The 18543-nt window shown below is 46.5% G+C and overlaps 1 protein-coding gene across 5 annotated transcripts in view; it reads right to left on the bottom strand.

Annotated features, from left to right (window-relative positions):
* vps16 (VPS16 core subunit of CORVET and HOPS complexes) overlaps positions 1-14660 on the bottom strand; it is a 32863-nt gene extending 18203 nt beyond the window's left edge. For 4 of the 5 annotated variants that reach the window (XM_030130582.1, XM_030130583.1, XM_030130584.1 and 1 more), the window contains exons 1-15: positions 14486-14614; positions 12297-12385; positions 9157-9248; positions 8670-8798; positions 8176-8320; positions 7987-8102; positions 7725-7847; positions 7588-7643; positions 7320-7409; positions 6591-6762; positions 6173-6304; positions 4071-4198; positions 3921-3956; positions 3078-3186; positions 2793-2927 (exon numbers count right to left, since the gene is read on the bottom strand). In XM_030130582.1, the coding sequence (XP_029986442.1) occupies positions 2793-2927; positions 3078-3186; positions 3921-3956; positions 4071-4198; positions 6173-6304; positions 6591-6762; positions 7320-7409; positions 7588-7643; positions 7725-7847; positions 7987-8102; positions 8176-8320; positions 8670-8798; positions 9157-9248; positions 12297-12385; positions 14486-14535 (1602 nt within the window). In that variant the 5' untranslated portion in view covers positions 14536-14614. Of the gene's footprint in view, positions 1-2792; positions 2928-3077; positions 3187-3920; positions 3957-4070; positions 4199-6172; positions 6305-6590; positions 6763-7319; positions 7410-7587; positions 7644-7724; positions 7848-7986; positions 8103-8175; positions 8321-8669; positions 8799-9156; positions 9249-12296; positions 12386-14485 lie in introns of all 5 variants that reach the window. The other variant, XM_030130580.1, reaches the window with a different exon arrangement.
* Between the last annotated feature and the right edge of the window lie 3883 nt (positions 14661-18543).

The following is an 18543-nucleotide window of genomic DNA, read 5'->3' as shown; positions in this document are numbered from 1 at the left end:
TCGGTGTCGTCAGTGTTCAGTAGTCCAGAAGGGTCGTTGTCGTCAGTGTTCAGTAGTCCAGAAGGGTCGGTGTCGTCAGTGTTCAGTAGTCCAGAAGGGTCGTTGTCGTCAGTGTTCAGTAGTCCAGAAGGGTCGTTGTCGTCAGTGTTCAGTAGTCCAGAAGGGTCGTTGTCGTCAGTGTTCAGTAGTCCAGAAGGGTCGGTGTCGTCAGTGTTCAGTAGTCCAGAAGGGTCGTTGTCGTCAGTGTTCAGTAGTCCAGAAGGGTCGGTGTCGTCAGTGTTCAGTAGTCCAGAAGGGTCGTTGTCGTCAGTGTTCAGTAGTCCAGAAGGGTCGGTGTCGTCAGTGTTCAGTAGTCCAGAAGGGTCGTGTCGTCAGTGTTCAGTAGTCCAGAAGGGTCGTTGTCGTCAGTGTTCAGTAGTCCAGAAGGGTCGGTGTCGTCAGTGTTCAGTAGTCCAGAAGGGTCGGTGTCGTCAGTGTTCAGTAGTCCAGAAGGGTCGGTGTCGTCAGTGTTCAGTAGTCCAGAAGGGTCGGTGTCGTCAGTGTTCAGTAGTCCAGAAGGATTGGTTTGTTGTACTTGTTGAACAGATCCTGGTGCTGTCAGCTCTAGTTCTTCTACTGGTGGAAGAAGAAAGATGTTGCAGGTGAAAACTGTGGAGAAATGGCACTATGCTAACAATGCTAACAATGCTAACAGTGTTGACTGGATGGAATGAGTGCAGTCCATATTCAACACTGACTGTCACTCCTTCAGATCTGATCTGAGCAGTGAATGGACTATTCTAGAAGACAGTAACAGTGTGCAGGACCTTGGCACAGCTGGATTCACATGGACACTTCTGCTTCACTCATTCGCTAGTCCAGGTCTATCCCTCCACCAATCAGATTGGTCCAACTGAACGACGGGGAGCAGACAATTGATTACACATGTTGAATTGGCCAAACAGACTGGAGACAGAATTAACAGCAACCAATGGAACAGAACACACCAAACGGACTCATGTCACCGACCGACGACGACTGACCGACGAACACTGGGTTGGTGTGTCTGCACCTTAAGGACCTGAAGGCCAAGAGTCTAGCTCCTCGTTAGGACATGATGTTTAGATGACCAGGAACTTATGTCGCGTTTCCACTACATGGTATCGACTCAACTTGACTCCACTTGGCCTTTTTGCGTTTCCATTATGAAAAAGGACCTGGAATCTGGTACCTGGTACTAGTTTTCAGAATCTGGTACCTGGTACTAGTTTTTTTTTTTAATCTGGTACCTGGTACTAGTTTTCGGAATCTGGTACCAGGTACTAGTTTTTTGGAATCTGTTACCTGGTCGTAGTTTTTTGAATCTGGTACCTGGTACTAGTTTTTTGGAATCTGTTACCTGGTCCTAGTTTTTTAATCTGGTACCTGGTACTAGTTTTTTTGGAATCTGGTACCTGGTCCTAGTTTTTTGCATTCTGGTACCTGGTACTAGTTTTTTGGACTCTGGTACCTGGTACTAGTTTTTTGGACTCTGGTACCTGGTACTAGTTTTTTTGGAATCTGGTCCTAGTTTTTTGGTACCTCCTCTGCTGAGGTTCCAGGACTGGGGACCAGGTACTAAAGGTGACACTGTGTAAACACTGCAGACCTCTGATTGGTCAGTGGTGTGTGTGCCCCGCCCTTTTCCAGTAAATCTGTCAGTAGGTGAATCCACATGATGACAGTCTGTAAAACTACACCATGGTTTGTCCAGGAGGTTCAGACGCAAACATTCAGCAGGAGTTTGACCAGACAACAGGCAACCAGTGAGTTTATCAGCAACTGTGAGCAGAGCACACAGAAGGAACGCACCGCATCGCTATGACGACCAGGGACTGGAAAGAGGGAGGATCTGGAATGGAAAGGGTCTGGAATAGGACCTGGTACCAGAGTGGAAAGGGTCTGGAATAGGACCTGGTACCAGAGTGGACAGGGTCTGGAATAGGACCTGGTACCAGAGTGGAAAGGGTCTGGAATAGGACCTGGTACCAGAGTGGACAGGGTCTGGAATAGGACCTGGTACCAGAGTGGACAGGGTCTGGAATAGGACCTGGTACCAGAGTGGAACCGGTCTGGAATAGGACCTGGTACCAGAGTGGAAACGGTCTGGAGTAGGACCTGGTACCAGAGTGGACAGGGTCTGGAATAGGACCTGGTACCAGAGTGGAACCGGTCTGGAATAGGACCTGGTACTAGAGTGGAACCGGTCTGGAATAGGACCTGGTACCAGAATGGAAACGGTCTGGAATAGGACCTGGTACCAGAGTGGAACCGGTCTGGAACAGGACCTGGTACCAGAGTGGAACTGGTCTGGAATAGGACCTGGTACCAGAGTGGAACCGGTCTGGAACAGGACCTGGTACCAGAGTGGACAGGGTCTGGAATAGGACCTGGTACCAGAGTGGAACCGGTCTGGAATAGGACCTGGTACCAGAGTGGAAACGGTCTGGAGTAGGACCTGGTACCAGAGTGGACAGGGTCTGGAATAGGACCTGGTACTAGAGTGGAACCGGTCTGGAATAGGACCTGGTACCAGAGTGGAACCGGTCTGGAACAGGACCTGGTACCAGAGTGGAACTGGTCTGGAATAGGACCTGGTACCAGAGTGGAAACGGTCTGGAACAGTGGAATGAAGACAGGCTCAGATCTCTGGTGTTCATTCCAGTTTTCCGTCTCTCTTCTCCTTCGTCGACTCCAGGACAGACACACCTCCTGTTAGTTCAGGTGCTGAAGGTGACCGTCATATGACGCTATGAGCTGGTTGCTATGGTTACCTTGATGGCGAGCTCGGTGCGTCCACATTCGTAAGCTTTGGCCGCGATGTGTGAGTAGGAAACACCAGGAGAGTCCCCGACCTTCAGACAAACGGCCCTGGCAATGGCCTCATCTGATAGGTCCTTCTGCTGCACCTGGACACGCCCACAGACAGACAGGACACACCCACTGTCAGACACAGGACACCCACAGACAGACACACCCACAGACAGACAGGACACACCCACAGACAGACACAGGACACACCCACAGAGAGACAGGACACACCCACAGCTTATGTTTACCTTACAGGACGCCCAGTGTTTGAGGACTCTGCTGACACCCTGGTAGTCTGGAATCTTCAGGAAACGACAGATTTCTATCGCTAACGGATAAAACTGTCGATACACCAACCTGTAGACGGACAGACCACAGAGACAGACTCTGGGTTCTCCAGGTCTATCTCAGACAGACTCTGGGTTCACCAGGTCTAGCTCAGACAGACTCTGGGTTCTCCAGGTCTATCTCAGACAGACTCTGGGTTCTCCAGGTCTAGCTCAGACAGACTCTGGGTTCACCAGGTCTAGCTCAGACAGACTCTGGGTTCTCCAGGTCTAGCTCAGACAGACTCTGGGTTCTCCAGGTCTAGCTCAGACAGACTCTGGGTTCTCCAGGTCTATCTCAGACAGACTCTGGGTTCTCCAGGTCTAGCTCAGACAGACTCTGGGTTCACCAGGTCTAGCTCAGACAGACTCTGGGTTCTCCAGGTCTAGCTCAGACAGACTCTGGGTTCTCCAGGTCTAGCTCAGACAGACTCTGGGTTCTCCAGGTCTAGCTCAGACAGACTCTGGGTTCTCCAGGTCTAGCTCAGACAGACTCTGGGTTCTCCAGGTCTAGCTCAGACAGACTCTGGGTTCACCAGGTCTAGCTCAGACAGACTCTGGGTTCACCAGGTCTAGCTCAGACAGACTCTGGGTTCTCCAGGTCTAGCTCAGACAGACTCTGGGTTCTCCAGGTCTAGCTCAGACAGACTCTGGGTTCTCCAGGTCTAGCTCAGACAGACTCTGGGTTCTCCAGGTCTAGCTCAGACAGACTCTGGGTTCTCCAGGTCTAGCTCAGACGTTTTCATCCTAGAACATGACTCTTACCTGTCAATCAGGACTTGGAGGGTCATCTGTTTGAATCTGAGGTCAAAGGTTAAGGAGATCATGGACTGGGTCATAAATGAAGCAGTGCTGGTTTCAGACAGTGACAGCAGAGCCTACATTTCCCAGAATGCCCTTGTCCTCTGAGGATACTGGGTGTGTGTCAGCGGCAGACCCACACTGGGTTCTCGAACAGCGTTCAGGACTCGTAGTTCTCTGCAGGTGGACACGAAGGAGTCTGGACTGAAGTCTGTGAGGAAGCACTTCCCAAAGGATGCCGCCTGGAGACAGGTGAGGAGACAGACAGGTGAGCAGACAGACAGGTGAAGAGACAGACAGGTGAGGAGACAGACAGGTGAAGAGACAGACAGGTGAAGAGACAGACAGGTGAGGAGACAGACAGGTGAAGAGACAGACAGGTGAGGAGACAGACAGGTGAAGAGACAGACAGGTGAGGAGACAGACAGGTGAGGAGACAGACAGGTGAGGAGACAGACAGGTGAGCAGACAGACAGGTGAAGAGACAGACAGGTGAGGAGACAGACAGGTGAAGTGACAGACAGGTGAGGAGACAGACAGGTGAGGAGACAGACAGGTGAGGAGACAGACAGGTGAGCAGACAGACAGGTGAAGTGACAGACAGGTGAAGTGACAGACAGGTGAGGAGACAGACAGGTGAGCAGACAGACAGGTGAAGTGACAGACAGGGGAGGAGACAGACAGGTGAAGTGACAGACAGGTGAAGTGACAGACAGGTGAGGAGACAGACAGGTGAGCAGACAGACAGGTGAAGAGACAGACAGGTGAGGAGACAGACAGGTGAAGAGACAGACAGGTGAGGAGACAGACAGGTGAAGTGACAGACAGGTGAGGAGACAGACAGGTGAGCAGACAGACAGGTGAAGAGACAGACAGGTGAGGAGACAGACAGGTGAAGTGACAGACAGGTGAGGAGACAGACAGGTGAGGAGACAGACAGGTGAGGAGACAGACAGGTGAAGAGACAGACAGGTGAAGTGACAGACAGGTGAAGTGACAGACAGGTGAGGAGACAGACAGGTGAGCAGACAGACAGGTGAAGAGACAGACAGGTGAGGAGACAGACAGGTGAAGAGACAGACAGGTGAGGAGACAGACAGGTGAAGAGACAGACAGGTGAGGAGACAGACAGGTGAAGAGACAGACAGGTGAGGAGACAGACAGGTGAGGAGACAGACAGGTGAAGTGACAGACAGGTGAAGTGACAGACAGGTGAGGAGACAGACAGGTGAGCAGACAGACAGGTGAAGTGACAGACAGGGGAGGAGACAGACAGGTGAAGTGACAGACAGGTGAAGTGACAGACAGGTGAGGAGACAGACAGGTGAGCAGACAGACAGGTGAAGAGACAGACAGGTGAGGAGACAGACAGGTGAGGAGACAGACAGGTGAAGAGACAGACAGGTGAGGAGACAGACAGGTGAAGAGACAGACAGGTGAGGAGACAGACAGGTGAAGTGACAGACAGGTGAGGAGACAGACAGGTGAGCAGACAGACAGGTGAAGAGACAGACAGGTGAGGAGACAGACAGGTGAAGTGACAGACAGGTGAGGAGACAGACAGGTGAGGAGACAGACAGGTGAGGAGACAGGTGAAGAGACAGACAGGTGAAGTGACAGACAGGTGAAGTGACAGACAGGTGAGGAGACAGACAGGTGAGCAGACAGACAGGTGAAGACAGACAGGTGAGGAGACAGACAGGTGAAGAGACAGACAGGTGAGGAGACAGACAGGTGAAGAGACAGACAGGTGAGGAGACAGACAGGTGAAGAGACAGACAGGTGAGGAGACAGACAGGTGAGGAGACAGACAGGTGAAGTGACAGACAGGTGAAGTGACAGACAGGTGAGGAGACAGACAGGTGAGCAGACAGACAGGTGAAGTGACAGACAGGGAGAGACAGACAGGTGAAGTGACAGACAGGTGAAGTGACAGACAGGTGAGGAGACAGACAGGTGAGCAGACAGACAGGTGAAGAGACAGACAGGTGAGGAGACAGACAGGTGAAGAGACAGACAGGTGAGGAGACAGACAGGTGAGGAGACAGACAGGTGAAGTGACAGACAGGTGAGGAGACAGACAGGTGAGCAGACAGACAGGTGAAGAGACAGACAGGTGAAGTGACAGACAGGTGAAGTGACAGACAGGGGAGGAGACAGACAGGTAAACAGGTGAGACACCTGTCCATTACAGACAGGTCCAGTATGTGTCTCACCCTCAGTAAGGCCTTCTGGGTGTTGGTGTCATACTCGTGTCCTGCTGCCTCCACACACTGGCGGACTGCTTCTCCCAGCATGCTTTGCTCCTTAATCTCCCGCAGGTACTCGTCTGCCTTCTGACTGGACTTCTACACACACAAACACAAGCAGGTCTGCAGGTGATAGGGTTCATGTTCTACTGATGTTTTACTGATGTTCTACTGATGTTTTTAGTGTTCTACCTCACACTCCTCCTGTTCAACCTTGTCCTTCTATGGTTCTACCTCATATTCTATGTGTTCTTTCTAGGGTTCTCCAAGTTCTACCTCATATTCTTGGTGTGGTTCTACCTCATTCTCTGTGTTCTTTCTAGGGTTCTAGGTGTGGTTCTAGTTCATATTCTCGGTGTTCTGTCTAGGGTTCTCTAGGTTCTACCTCATATTCTCGGTGTGCCTCCAGCAGCAGTGCTCCAGGTGCCATGGATGCGATCTTAAAGATGTCCTGACACACCAGAGGAACTTCCTGGAGCAGTTCCTGGTGGGTGGAGCTGATGATGCGTACGCCGTCCAGCTCGCCCACACACACACACTGGTCATCCACGGGAAATCTGAGGGTCAGGGGTCAAGGGTCAAACAACCACATGACCGGGTCAGACCAGGGGGACGTTACCCCCCCACACACACACTGAACCAAGTGACCTTTGCTAATCCAGAATAGTGACACCATGCTAACACATGCTAAGATGCTAACACATGCTAACCCATGCTAACGTCCTGCAGTGGTCTTAAGGACACTGGATGGTGTCATTACATGCTAACACATGCTAACCCATGCTAACATGCTGAGGTCCTGCAGTGGTCTGAAGGATACTGGATGGTGTCATTACATGCTAACACATGCTAACCCATGCTAACATGCTAACAGTCTGCAGTGGTCTGAAGAATACTGGATGGTGTCATTACATGCTAACACATGCTAACCAATGCTAACATGCTAACGGTCTGCAGTGGTCTGAAGGATACTGGATGGTGTCATTACATGCTAACCCATGCTAACATGCTACCGTCCTGCAGTGGTCTGAAGGATACTGGATGGTGTCATTACATGCTAACACATGCTAACCCATGCTAACATGCTAACGTCCTGCAGTGGTCTGAAGGATACTGGATGGTGTCATTACACACTCCGGCCACCAGGAGCAGTCTGTCCCACATACACACAACAGACGGCTGTTGACTCTTAGGTCTGCGACACCTAGACACAACGACAAAGGGGGTCAGACTGGACCAGGACTGGACCAGGACAGGACCAGGACAGACTGGACCAGGAAAGACTGGACCAGGACAGACCTGGTTCTAGACAGACTGGGTTCTGAGCAGACTGGGTTCTACACAGACCTGGTTCTAGACAGACTAGGTTCTGGTCCACTTACCAGACCATCTGTTTGGGAGGCGTCCTCACCTTGGTGTCCACCTCGCTGAATTTCTCCTGCGGACAAAACGTCCACCTGTCAGTCCTCTAAACACAGACCACACCCCCTCAGTCCCAAACCGGAAGTGGTCATCTCACCTGGAGGTTGGACGAGCCGGTCCACAGGTGTCCAGAGTCGGTGAACAGAGCCAAGTATTTATAACTGAAGGACACACACATGTGGACGATACTGCCGACCTGAGGACTGAGACCTGGAGGAACCTGGGACACAGACAGACGGGTGATGTGAGTGGACAGACAGGTGACAGTCAGACAGGTGACAGACAGGTGGACATGAGTGGACAGACGAGTGGACAGACAGGTGGTCAGACAGGTGGACAGACAGGTGGTCCTGTCTCACCACAGCGGTGCAGGAGGTGTTGTCCACCACGTACAGGTCCGGTCCGTTGGACAGCAGGACCTTGGTCTGCCGGTCCTGGGTCAGGACGGCCCAGCAGGACGGCGCCCCCTGTAGACCTGAGGACGGAACACACCTGTGAGACTCATCTGTGGTGGGAGGAGCCTACACTGGACTGTTAGTGGGCGTTACCTGGGACTTCGGGAAGTCTCCTCAGCTTCAGGTCGTCGATGTTGGTCGCCAAGGTGAAGCGGGAGGAGCCTGTTACTATGGCGACCCCTGTGCCGTAAGGGGAGTGGAAGACTTTGGCCTGTACCACCTGACTCTGGACCACTTCCTGTTAAACATGGAGGACCGGTTAGGGTTGAACCAGGTCCAGAGGACGTTACAGGTCCACGTACAGTCCTGCTGGACCGCTTTACAGACCTGACCCACTAGACCAGTTCACCCACCTGACCCACTAGACCGGTTTACAGACCTGACCCACTAGACCAGTTCACCCACCTGACCCACTAGACTGGTTTACAGACCTGACCCACTAGACCGGTTTACAGACCTGACCAACTAGACCAGTTAACCCACCTGACCAACTAGACCGGTTCACCCACCTGACCAACTAGACCGGTTTACAGACCTGACCCACTAGACCGGTTTACAGACCTGACCCACTAGACTGGTTTACAGACCTGGCCCATGCTGAAGTGTCTCTTGAAGGATCCGAACAGGTCGTAGATCAGAACAGACCCGTCTTCCTGAATACACAGCAGCTCATCGCTCACCGTCCAACCGAGCTGCACCACCGGGCCGCTCTTCCACTGGAACAGCCAATCACAGGTCACAACTCAAACAGCCAATCACAGGTGACAACTCAAACAGCCAATCACAGGTCACCACACAAACAGCCAATCACAGGTCACAACACAAACAGCCAATCACAGGTCACAACACAAACAGCCAATCACAGGTCACCACACAAACAACCAATCACAGGTCACAACACAAACAGCCAATCACAGGTCACCACACAAACAGCCAATCACAGGTCACAACACAAACAGCCAATCACAGGTCACAACACAAACAGCCAATCACAGGTCACCACACAAACAGCACACTAGAGCCCACCCCATTCAGTCAATCAGCCAATCAGCAGTCAGCACACAGTCGTAGTACCGGGAAGCTGGCGATGGACAGTCCAGATGCAGAGTAGATCTCCAACTGAGGCCGAGAACTGGGAGAACGTCTGTGAGGTTCTCTGAGGAGGGCTGAGACAGACATGTCCGTCAAAAAGAGGGTGTGGTCAGGACTAACACCAGGAAACAGACTGAGGATACAGCTGTACTGGTTCTATGAGAGTTCCAATACAGACATGACTTATCCTGACATGTTATTTACAAATGACACATGAGCTGCACTGAACACACTGAACACACTGATACTGAACACACTGAACACACTGATACTGAACACACTGAACACACTGATACTGAACACACTGAACACACTGATACTGAACATACTGAACACACTGATACTGAACATACTGAACACACTGATACTGAACATACTGAACACACTGATACTGAACACACTGAACACACTGATACTGAACACACTGAACACACTGATACTGAACACACTGATACTGAACACACTGAACACACTGATACTGAACATACTGAACACACTGATACTGAACATACTGAACACACTGATACTGATCATACTGAACACACTGATACTGAACATACTGAACACACTGATACTGAACATACTGAACACACTGATACTGAACACACTGATACTGAACACACTGAACACACTGATACTGAACATACTGATACTGAACATACTGATACTGAACATACTGAACACACTGATACTGAACACACTGACACTGAACATACTGAACACACTGATACTGAACATACTGAACACACTGATACTGAACATACTGAACACACTGATACTGAACACACTGAACACACTGATACTGAACATACTGAACACACTGATACTGAACACACTGAACACACTGATACTGAACACACTGATACTGAACACACTGAACACACTGATACTGAACACACTGAACACACTGATACTGAACACACTGAACACACTGATACTGAACATACTGAACACACTGATACTGAACATACTGAACACACTGATACTGAACATACTGAACACACTGATACTGAACATACTGAACACACTGATACTGAACACACTGATACTGAACACACTGAACACACTGATACTGAACATACTGATACTGAACATACTGATACTGAACATACTGAACACACTGATACTGAACACACTGACACTGAACATACTGAACACACTGATACTGAACATACTGAACACACTGATACTGAACATACTGAACACACTGATACTGAACACACTGAACACACTGATACTGAACATACTGAACACACTGATACTGAACACACTGAACACACTGATACTGAACACACTGATACTGAACACACTGAACACACTGATACTGAACACACTGATACTGAACACACTGATACTGAACACACTGATACTGAACACACTGAACACACTGATACTGAACACACTGAACACACTGAACACACTGATACTGAACACACTGAACACACTGATACTGAACACACTGAACACACTGATACTGAACACACTGAACACACTGATACTGAACATACTGAACACACTGAACATACTGATACTGAACACACTGAACACACTGATACTGAACACACTGATACTGAACACACTGAACACACTGATACTGAACACACTGAACACACTGATACTGAACACACTGATACTGAACACACTGAACACACTGATACTGAACACACTGAACACACTGATACTGAACACACTGAACACACTGATACTGAACATACCGAACACACTGATACTGAACACACTGACCACACTGATACTGAACACACTGACCACACTGATATTGAACACACTGAACACACTGATACTGAACACACTGAACACACTGATACTGAACATACTGAACACACTGATACTGAACACACTGATACTGAACACACTGAACACACTGATACTGAACATACTGAACACACTGATACTGAACACACTGAACACACTGATACTGAACATACTGAACACACTGATACTGAACATACTGAACACACTGATACTGAACACACTGAACACATTGATACTGAACATACTGAACACACTGATACTGAACACACTGATACTGAACATACTGAACACACTGATACTGAACACACTGACACTGAACATACTGAACACACTGATACTGAACACACTGAACACACTGATACTGAATATACTGAACACACTGATACTGAACACACTGAACACACTGATACTGAATATACTGAACACACTGATACTGAACACACTGATACTGAACATACTGAACACACTGATACTGAACACACTGAACACACTGATACTGAACATACTGAACACACTGATACTGAACACACTGAACACACTGATACTGAACACACTGAACACACTGATACTGAACATACTGAACACACTGATACTGAACACACTGAACACACTGATACTGAACACACTGAACACACTGATACTGAACACACTGATACTGAACACACTGATACTGAACACACTGAACACACTGAACACACTGATACTGAACACACTGAACACACTGATACTGAACACACTGATACTGAACACACTGAACACACTGATACTGAACATACTGAACACACTGAACACACTGATACTGAACACACTGAACACACTGATACTGAACACACTGATACTGAACACACTGAACACACTGATACTGAACACACTGAACACACTGATACTGAACACACTGATACTGAACACACTGATACTGAACACAATGAACACACTGATACTGAACACACTGAACACACTGATACTGAACACACTGATACTGAACACACTGAACACACTGATACTGAACACACTGACCACACTGATACTGAACACACTGACCACACTGATACTGAACACACTGAACACACTGATACTGAACATACTGAACACACTGATACTGAACACACTGAACACACTGATACTGAACACACTGATACTGAACACACTGAACACACTGATACTGAACACACTGAACACACTGATACTGAACACACTGATACTGAACACACTGAACACACTGATACTGAACCATAAGAGGAGTGTTCAGAAGGACCTGTACCACTGCAGTGATAATATACAGACAGACAGGAGGTTATGGGGAGGGTTTGTTGTTTACATATGGGTTAGTGTTTGTTGTTGTTGTTTACCTATGGGTCCTCCGTACGGCGCTGCTGCCACCAGACTGTCTCTGAGCCCATCCTTCAGACTCCAACACATGTCGTATAATTCTGTTTTACTGTAAAGAAAACACAAGGAAAAAAACAGAGTCAAACTAACACTGAAACAACACAGAGTCAAACTAACACTGAAACAACACAGAGTCAAACTAACACTGAAACAACACAGCGTTAAACTAACACTGAAACAACACAGCATAAAACTAACACTGAAAGAACACAGAGCCAAACTAACACTGAAACAACACAGAGTCAAACTAACACTGAAACAACACAGCGTTAAACTAACACTGAAACAACACAGCATAAAACTAACACTGAAACAACACAGAGCCAAACTAACACTGAAACAACACAGAGCCAAACTAACACTGAAACAACACAGAGTCAAACCAACACTGAAACAACACAGCGTTAAACTAACACTGAAACAACACAGCATAAAACTAACACTGAAACAACACAGAGCCAAACTAACACTGAAACAACACAGAGTCAAACTAACACTGAAACAGCACAGCGTTAAACTAACACTGAAATGACACAGAGTCAAACTAACACTGAAAGAACACAGAGCCAAACTAACACTGAAACAACACAGTGTAAAACTAACACTGAAACAACACAGCATAAAACTAACACTGAAACAACACAGAGCCAAACTAACAATGAAACAACACAGAGTCAAACTAACACTGAAACAACACAGAGTCAAACTAACACTGAAACAACACAGCGTTAAACTAACACTGAAACAACATAGCATAAAACTAACACTGAAACAACAGAGCCAAACTAACACTGAAACAACACACAGTCAAACTAACACTGAAACAACACAGTGTTAAACTAACACTGAAACAACACAGAGTTAAACTAATACTGAAACAACACAGCGTTAAACTAACACTGAAACAACACAGAGCCAAACTAACACTGAAACAACACAGAGTCAAACTAACACTGAAACAGCACAGCGTTAAACTAACACTGAAACAACACAGAGTCAAACTAACACTGAAACAACACAGAGTTAAACTAACACTGAAACAACACAGAGTCAAACTAACACTGAAACAGCACAGCGTTAAACTAACACTGAAACGACACAGAGTCAAACTAACACTGAAACAACACACCGTTAAACTAATACTGAAACAACACAGCATAAAACTAACACTGAAACAACACAGAGCCAAACTAACACTGAAACAACACAGAGTCAAACTAACACTGAAACAACACAGTGTTAAACTAACACTGAACAGACAGTTAATGTGAACAGAGGAGTGGAGTTAACCCTGGTCTGTGTGGGTTAGGGTTAGTTAACCCTGGTCTGTGTGGGTTAGGGTTAGTTAACCCTGGTCTGTGTGGGTTAGGGTTAGTCAACCCTGGTCTGTGTGGGTTAGGGTTAGTTAACCCTGGTCTGTGTGGGTTAGTTAACCCTGGTCTGTGTGGGTTAGTTAACCCTGGTCTGTGTGGGTTAGGGTTAGTTAACCCTGGTCTGTGTGGGTTAGTTAACCCTGGTCTGTGTGGGTTAGGGTTAGTTAACCCTGGTCTGTGTGGGTTAGTTAACCCTGGTCTGTGTGGGTTAGGGTTAGTTAACCCTGGTCTGTGTGGGTTAGGGTTAGTTAACCCTGGTCTGTGTGGGTTAGTTAACCCTGGTCTGTGTGGGTTAGGGTTAGTTGAGTCTCAGTGGATCAAACTGAACCTCTACAGTCTCTCATCCAGGTGTTTCTTCCAGTTCAGGTCTACTGTTGAACCAGTTCTTACCCAGATGTAGTATACCTGTCAGACAGATGCTAACGGCGCTAACACTGAGCTAACAGTGGTCAGTAATCTACGTGTGTGTGTGTGTGTGTGTGTGTGTGTGTGTGTGTGTGTGTGTGTGTGTGTGTGTGTAACATGACCAGTCAGCTGACAAACGGTTTAAGCAGACACAGTTCAGACTGGTTAGTTTATCTGTTTACAAGCTAAAGGGTTTGTCTGTGGTGACAGTCCTGGTCTACAGAACCAGGACCAGGGTTGGACAGTCCTGGTCTACAGAACCTGGACCAGGACTGGACAGTCCTGGTCTACAGGCTAACGGCTCAGAGCTAACATTAGCTAACATTAGCTAACATTAGCTGCTGTTTCCCGGTAGATGGTCGGTGTCTTACCGGTAAAAGGCTTCTCCCAGCGGGTTCCAGCTGGCGGTGATGAACGCCATGTCGGAGCCGAGCAGGACTTTTACCGCAGTAGAAGAGCGGGTTAATTTTTTGTCTGTTTGTTTTTTTAGTAGCAGTGTTCTCTTCAGCTCAGTCAGCTGACCACAGTCACAACAGCCTGGTCTTCTTCTACGGTCACTGAGTCCAGGCTGAGCTCTGCGGCTCCCCCTGGAGGACACAGGGAACACAGCTGCACACGGACGGACTGTGGACCTGCTCCTCTGGACCTGCTCCACCTGGACCTAATCCACCTGGACCTGCTCCTCTGGACCTGCTCCTCTGGACCCCACTCATGTCACATAACACAGTCACAGTCAGAATGACTCCAAACACTGGATCTGTATTTAATTTAATTTAATTTAACCTGTATTTAAGCAGGAAAACAGATCCTACTGAGACTGAGAACCTCTGTTTCAAAGGAGTCCTGGCCTGTTTAAATCCTGGGTCGGTCCAGTCTACATCCTGGGTCGGTCCAGTCTGAATCCTGGGTCGGTCCAGTGTAAATCCTGTTTGTAAAGTATGTGAATGGAAAACACATGACTGTAAATCAAAGCCCAGTGCTGTGAGTTTCATTCTTACGTGTAGTTCCACTGTTTGTTCTGTGTGTTCATACTTTTACAGTACGTGTTACTTCCAACAATGTGTAGTTTGTGTTGTATGTTGTGTGTGTGTGTGTGTGTGTGTGTGTACTGTGTTGTGTACAGGGTGTGTAGTGGACAGGAAGTGGACATCCTCTGCTCTAATGACTTCATTGTGTTTCTTTGAATTCACTGACGTCCAAGTATTTTCCTTTCTGTGAGTTTTACCAGGTTCACCTGTGACACAAAGGAACCAGGACCCACTAGACCTGTATAAGAGACCTGTATAAGAGACCTGTAAAAGAGACCTGTAAAACAGACCTGTATAAGAGACCTGTAAAAGAGACCTGTAAAAGAGACCTGTATAAGAGACCTGTATAAGAGACCTGTAAAAGAGACCTGCAAAGGCCACATTAGACCTGCAAAAGCCACATCAGATCTCCAACAGAACCTGCACCTGTTAAAGATGTTTGTTTGTTTGTTTGTTTGTTTATTTATTTTTGTTTGTTTGTTTGTTTGTTTGTTTGTTTGTTTGTTTGTTAGCAGGATAACTCAAAAAGTTATGGATGGATTTTCAGTAAATTTTCAGGAAATGTTGATTCTGGCACAAAGAAGAAATGGTTAAATTTTGGTGATGGGGGGGGGGTGCATGTCTGTCTTGGTGGAGGTCTGCACTGTCTGAGTGCTTTTCCTAATCGTCCCCACAGATAGGCCTGGGCCCTGGACCAGCCCAGTCCATTCTGGTCCCAGTAGGACACAGTTCAAGGTCACAACATCTACAGTTTTCCAAAATTCCAAATGACTCCGATTCTCCTCCAGTTGGATCCACCTGTAGCTCAGAACAGTCTCCTGTATGTGGAACTAAACTGTCCACATCCACTGTGGAATGTGGACTCTGTGGACATTTACACTGACCAGTGAAAACCCCACTGACCACACATCTAAAAGGACAGCTGCACTAGTGTAGATGTGAACTGAGTCTAGTTCTGTCTCAGGTGTTTGTGTCAGACTGCAGTGGAAGTTCATCTGACCCGAAAATGACTCAAATGCTCAAATCTGTTCAGTTGTTTTCATTTCATTGACTCCACATGTGTTAGAACTGGTTCAGCTCAGGTCAGTTGGTTCACAGTCGGTCTGATCTCAGGTCAGTGGGTTCACAGTCGGTCTGATCTGAGGTCAGTTGGTTCACAGTCGGTCTGATCTCAGGTCAGTGGGTTCACAGTCGGTCTGATCTCAGGTCAGTTTGTTCACAGTCGGTCTGATCTCAGGTCAGTTGGTTCACAGTCGGTCTGATCTCAGGTCAGTTTGTTCACAGTCGGTCTGATCTCAGGTCAGTTTGTTCACAGTCGGTCTGATCTCAGGTCAGTTTGTTCACAGTCGGTCTGATCTCAGGTCAGTTTGTTCACAGTCGGTCTGATCTCAGGTCAGTTTGTTCACAGTCGGTCTGATCTCAGGTCAGTGGGTTCACAGTCGGTCTGATCTCAGGTCAGTTGGTTCACAGTCGGTCTGATCTCAGGTCAGTGGGTTCACAGTCGGTCTGATCTCAGGTCAGTGGGTTCACAGTCGGTCTGATCTCAGGTCAGTGGGTTCACAGTCGGTCTGATCTCAGGTCAGTGGGTTCACAGTCGGTCTGATCTCAGGTCAGTGGGTTCACAGTCGGTCTGATCTCAGGTCAGTGGGTTCACAGTCGGTCTGATCTCAGGTCAGTTGGTTCACAGTCGGTCTGATCTCAGGTCAGTGGGTTCACAGTCGGTCTGATCTCAGGTCAGTGGACTGGCTGTTGTTCACTTCTCCTCCTCTGGTCTGTCTCTGCTTTCTCATTGGTCCATTCACTTCAATGGGACTGAGTGGAGCTGCTTTAAAAACCAAACTGGACCAGCATTGGACAAATGACACCCTTTTGTCCCGCCCCCGGATGCTCGGCATCTCCAGGGGGCGAATGGAGCCATGGGCGGAGCTGTGGGCAGAGCTGTGGGCGGAGCTGTGGGCATGCTGATTGGAGGACGGGTCCAAAGGCTGAATGTGGTTTGATTGACAGCTGTTTTCAGATCTGCTCCTTCACTGACACAGTTCAGTTTAATACCGTCAGAAATCAGACACAAATGAACTGTTCATTTACTGACCTGGAAGAAAACACATGCACTGGACTAACTGGGTTAATTTAACCCTAACACTGGACTAACTGGGTTAATTTAACCCTGACACTGGACTAACTGGGTTAATTTAACCCTGACACTGGACTAACTGGGTTAATTTAACCCTGACACTGGACTAACTGGGTTAATTTAACCCTAACACTGGACTAACTGGGTTAATTTAACCCTAACACTGGACTAACTGGGTTAATTTAACCCTAACACTGGACTAACTGGGTTAATTTAACCCTAACACTAGACTAACTGGGTTACACTGAACTGAATTTCAGTGTTTTCTTGTTTAGTTGATATGATAAATAGGCCTGTGACTAACAGCTAAAAAGTGCTTTAGTTTTTGAGATACCCCTCCCGGAGGTAGACCCAAACACAACATAGTTTTTCCTCATCTCTAAGGCCCCCCATACATGAAATGGATTCTTGTATAAAAATATTTGAATGCAAAAGTGGTCAAATGGATCTATACTGTTGTACACCTACAGACAAAAAATGAAGTCTGTTGGTCTGGTGACTGAACCATATAAACCATATAAACTATATAAACTATATAAACTATATAAACTATATAAACCATATAAACTATATAAACCATATAAACTATATAAACTATATAAACCATATAAACCATATAAACTATATAAACTATATAAACTATATAAACTATATAAACCATATAAACTATATAAACTATATAAACCATATAAACCATATAAACTATATAAACCATATAAACTATATAAACCATATAAACTATATAAACTATATAAACCATATAAACCATATAAACTATATAAACCATATAAACTATATAACATATAACCATATAAACTATATAAACCATATAAACTATAAACCATATAAACCATATAAACTATATAAACCATATAAACTATATAAATATAAACCATTAAACCTATATAAACCATATACCATATAAACCATATAACTATAAACCATATAAACCATATAAACTATCTAAACCAACATATAACTATATAAACTATATAACCATATAACTATATAACATATAACCAATAACCATATAACTATATAAACTATATAAACCATTAAACTATAAAACCATATAAACTATAAACCTATAAACCCTATAAACTATATAAACCATATAAACTATATAAACCATATAAACCATATAACTATATAACCATATAAACCATATAAACTATATAAACTAATAAACCATATAAACCATATAAACTATATAAACTATAAACCATAAACTATATAAACTATATAAACCATATAAACTATATAAACT

The sequence above is a fragment of the Sphaeramia orbicularis genome, unplaced genomic scaffold, assembly GCF_902148855.1.
Source record: "Sphaeramia orbicularis unplaced genomic scaffold, fSphaOr1.1, whole genome shotgun sequence".
NCBI lineage: Eukaryota > Metazoa > Chordata > Actinopteri > Kurtiformes > Apogonidae > Sphaeramia > Sphaeramia orbicularis.
The sequence above is the reverse complement of the archived record's forward strand: the minus strand, read 5'-3'. Positions and strand labels throughout refer to the sequence as shown.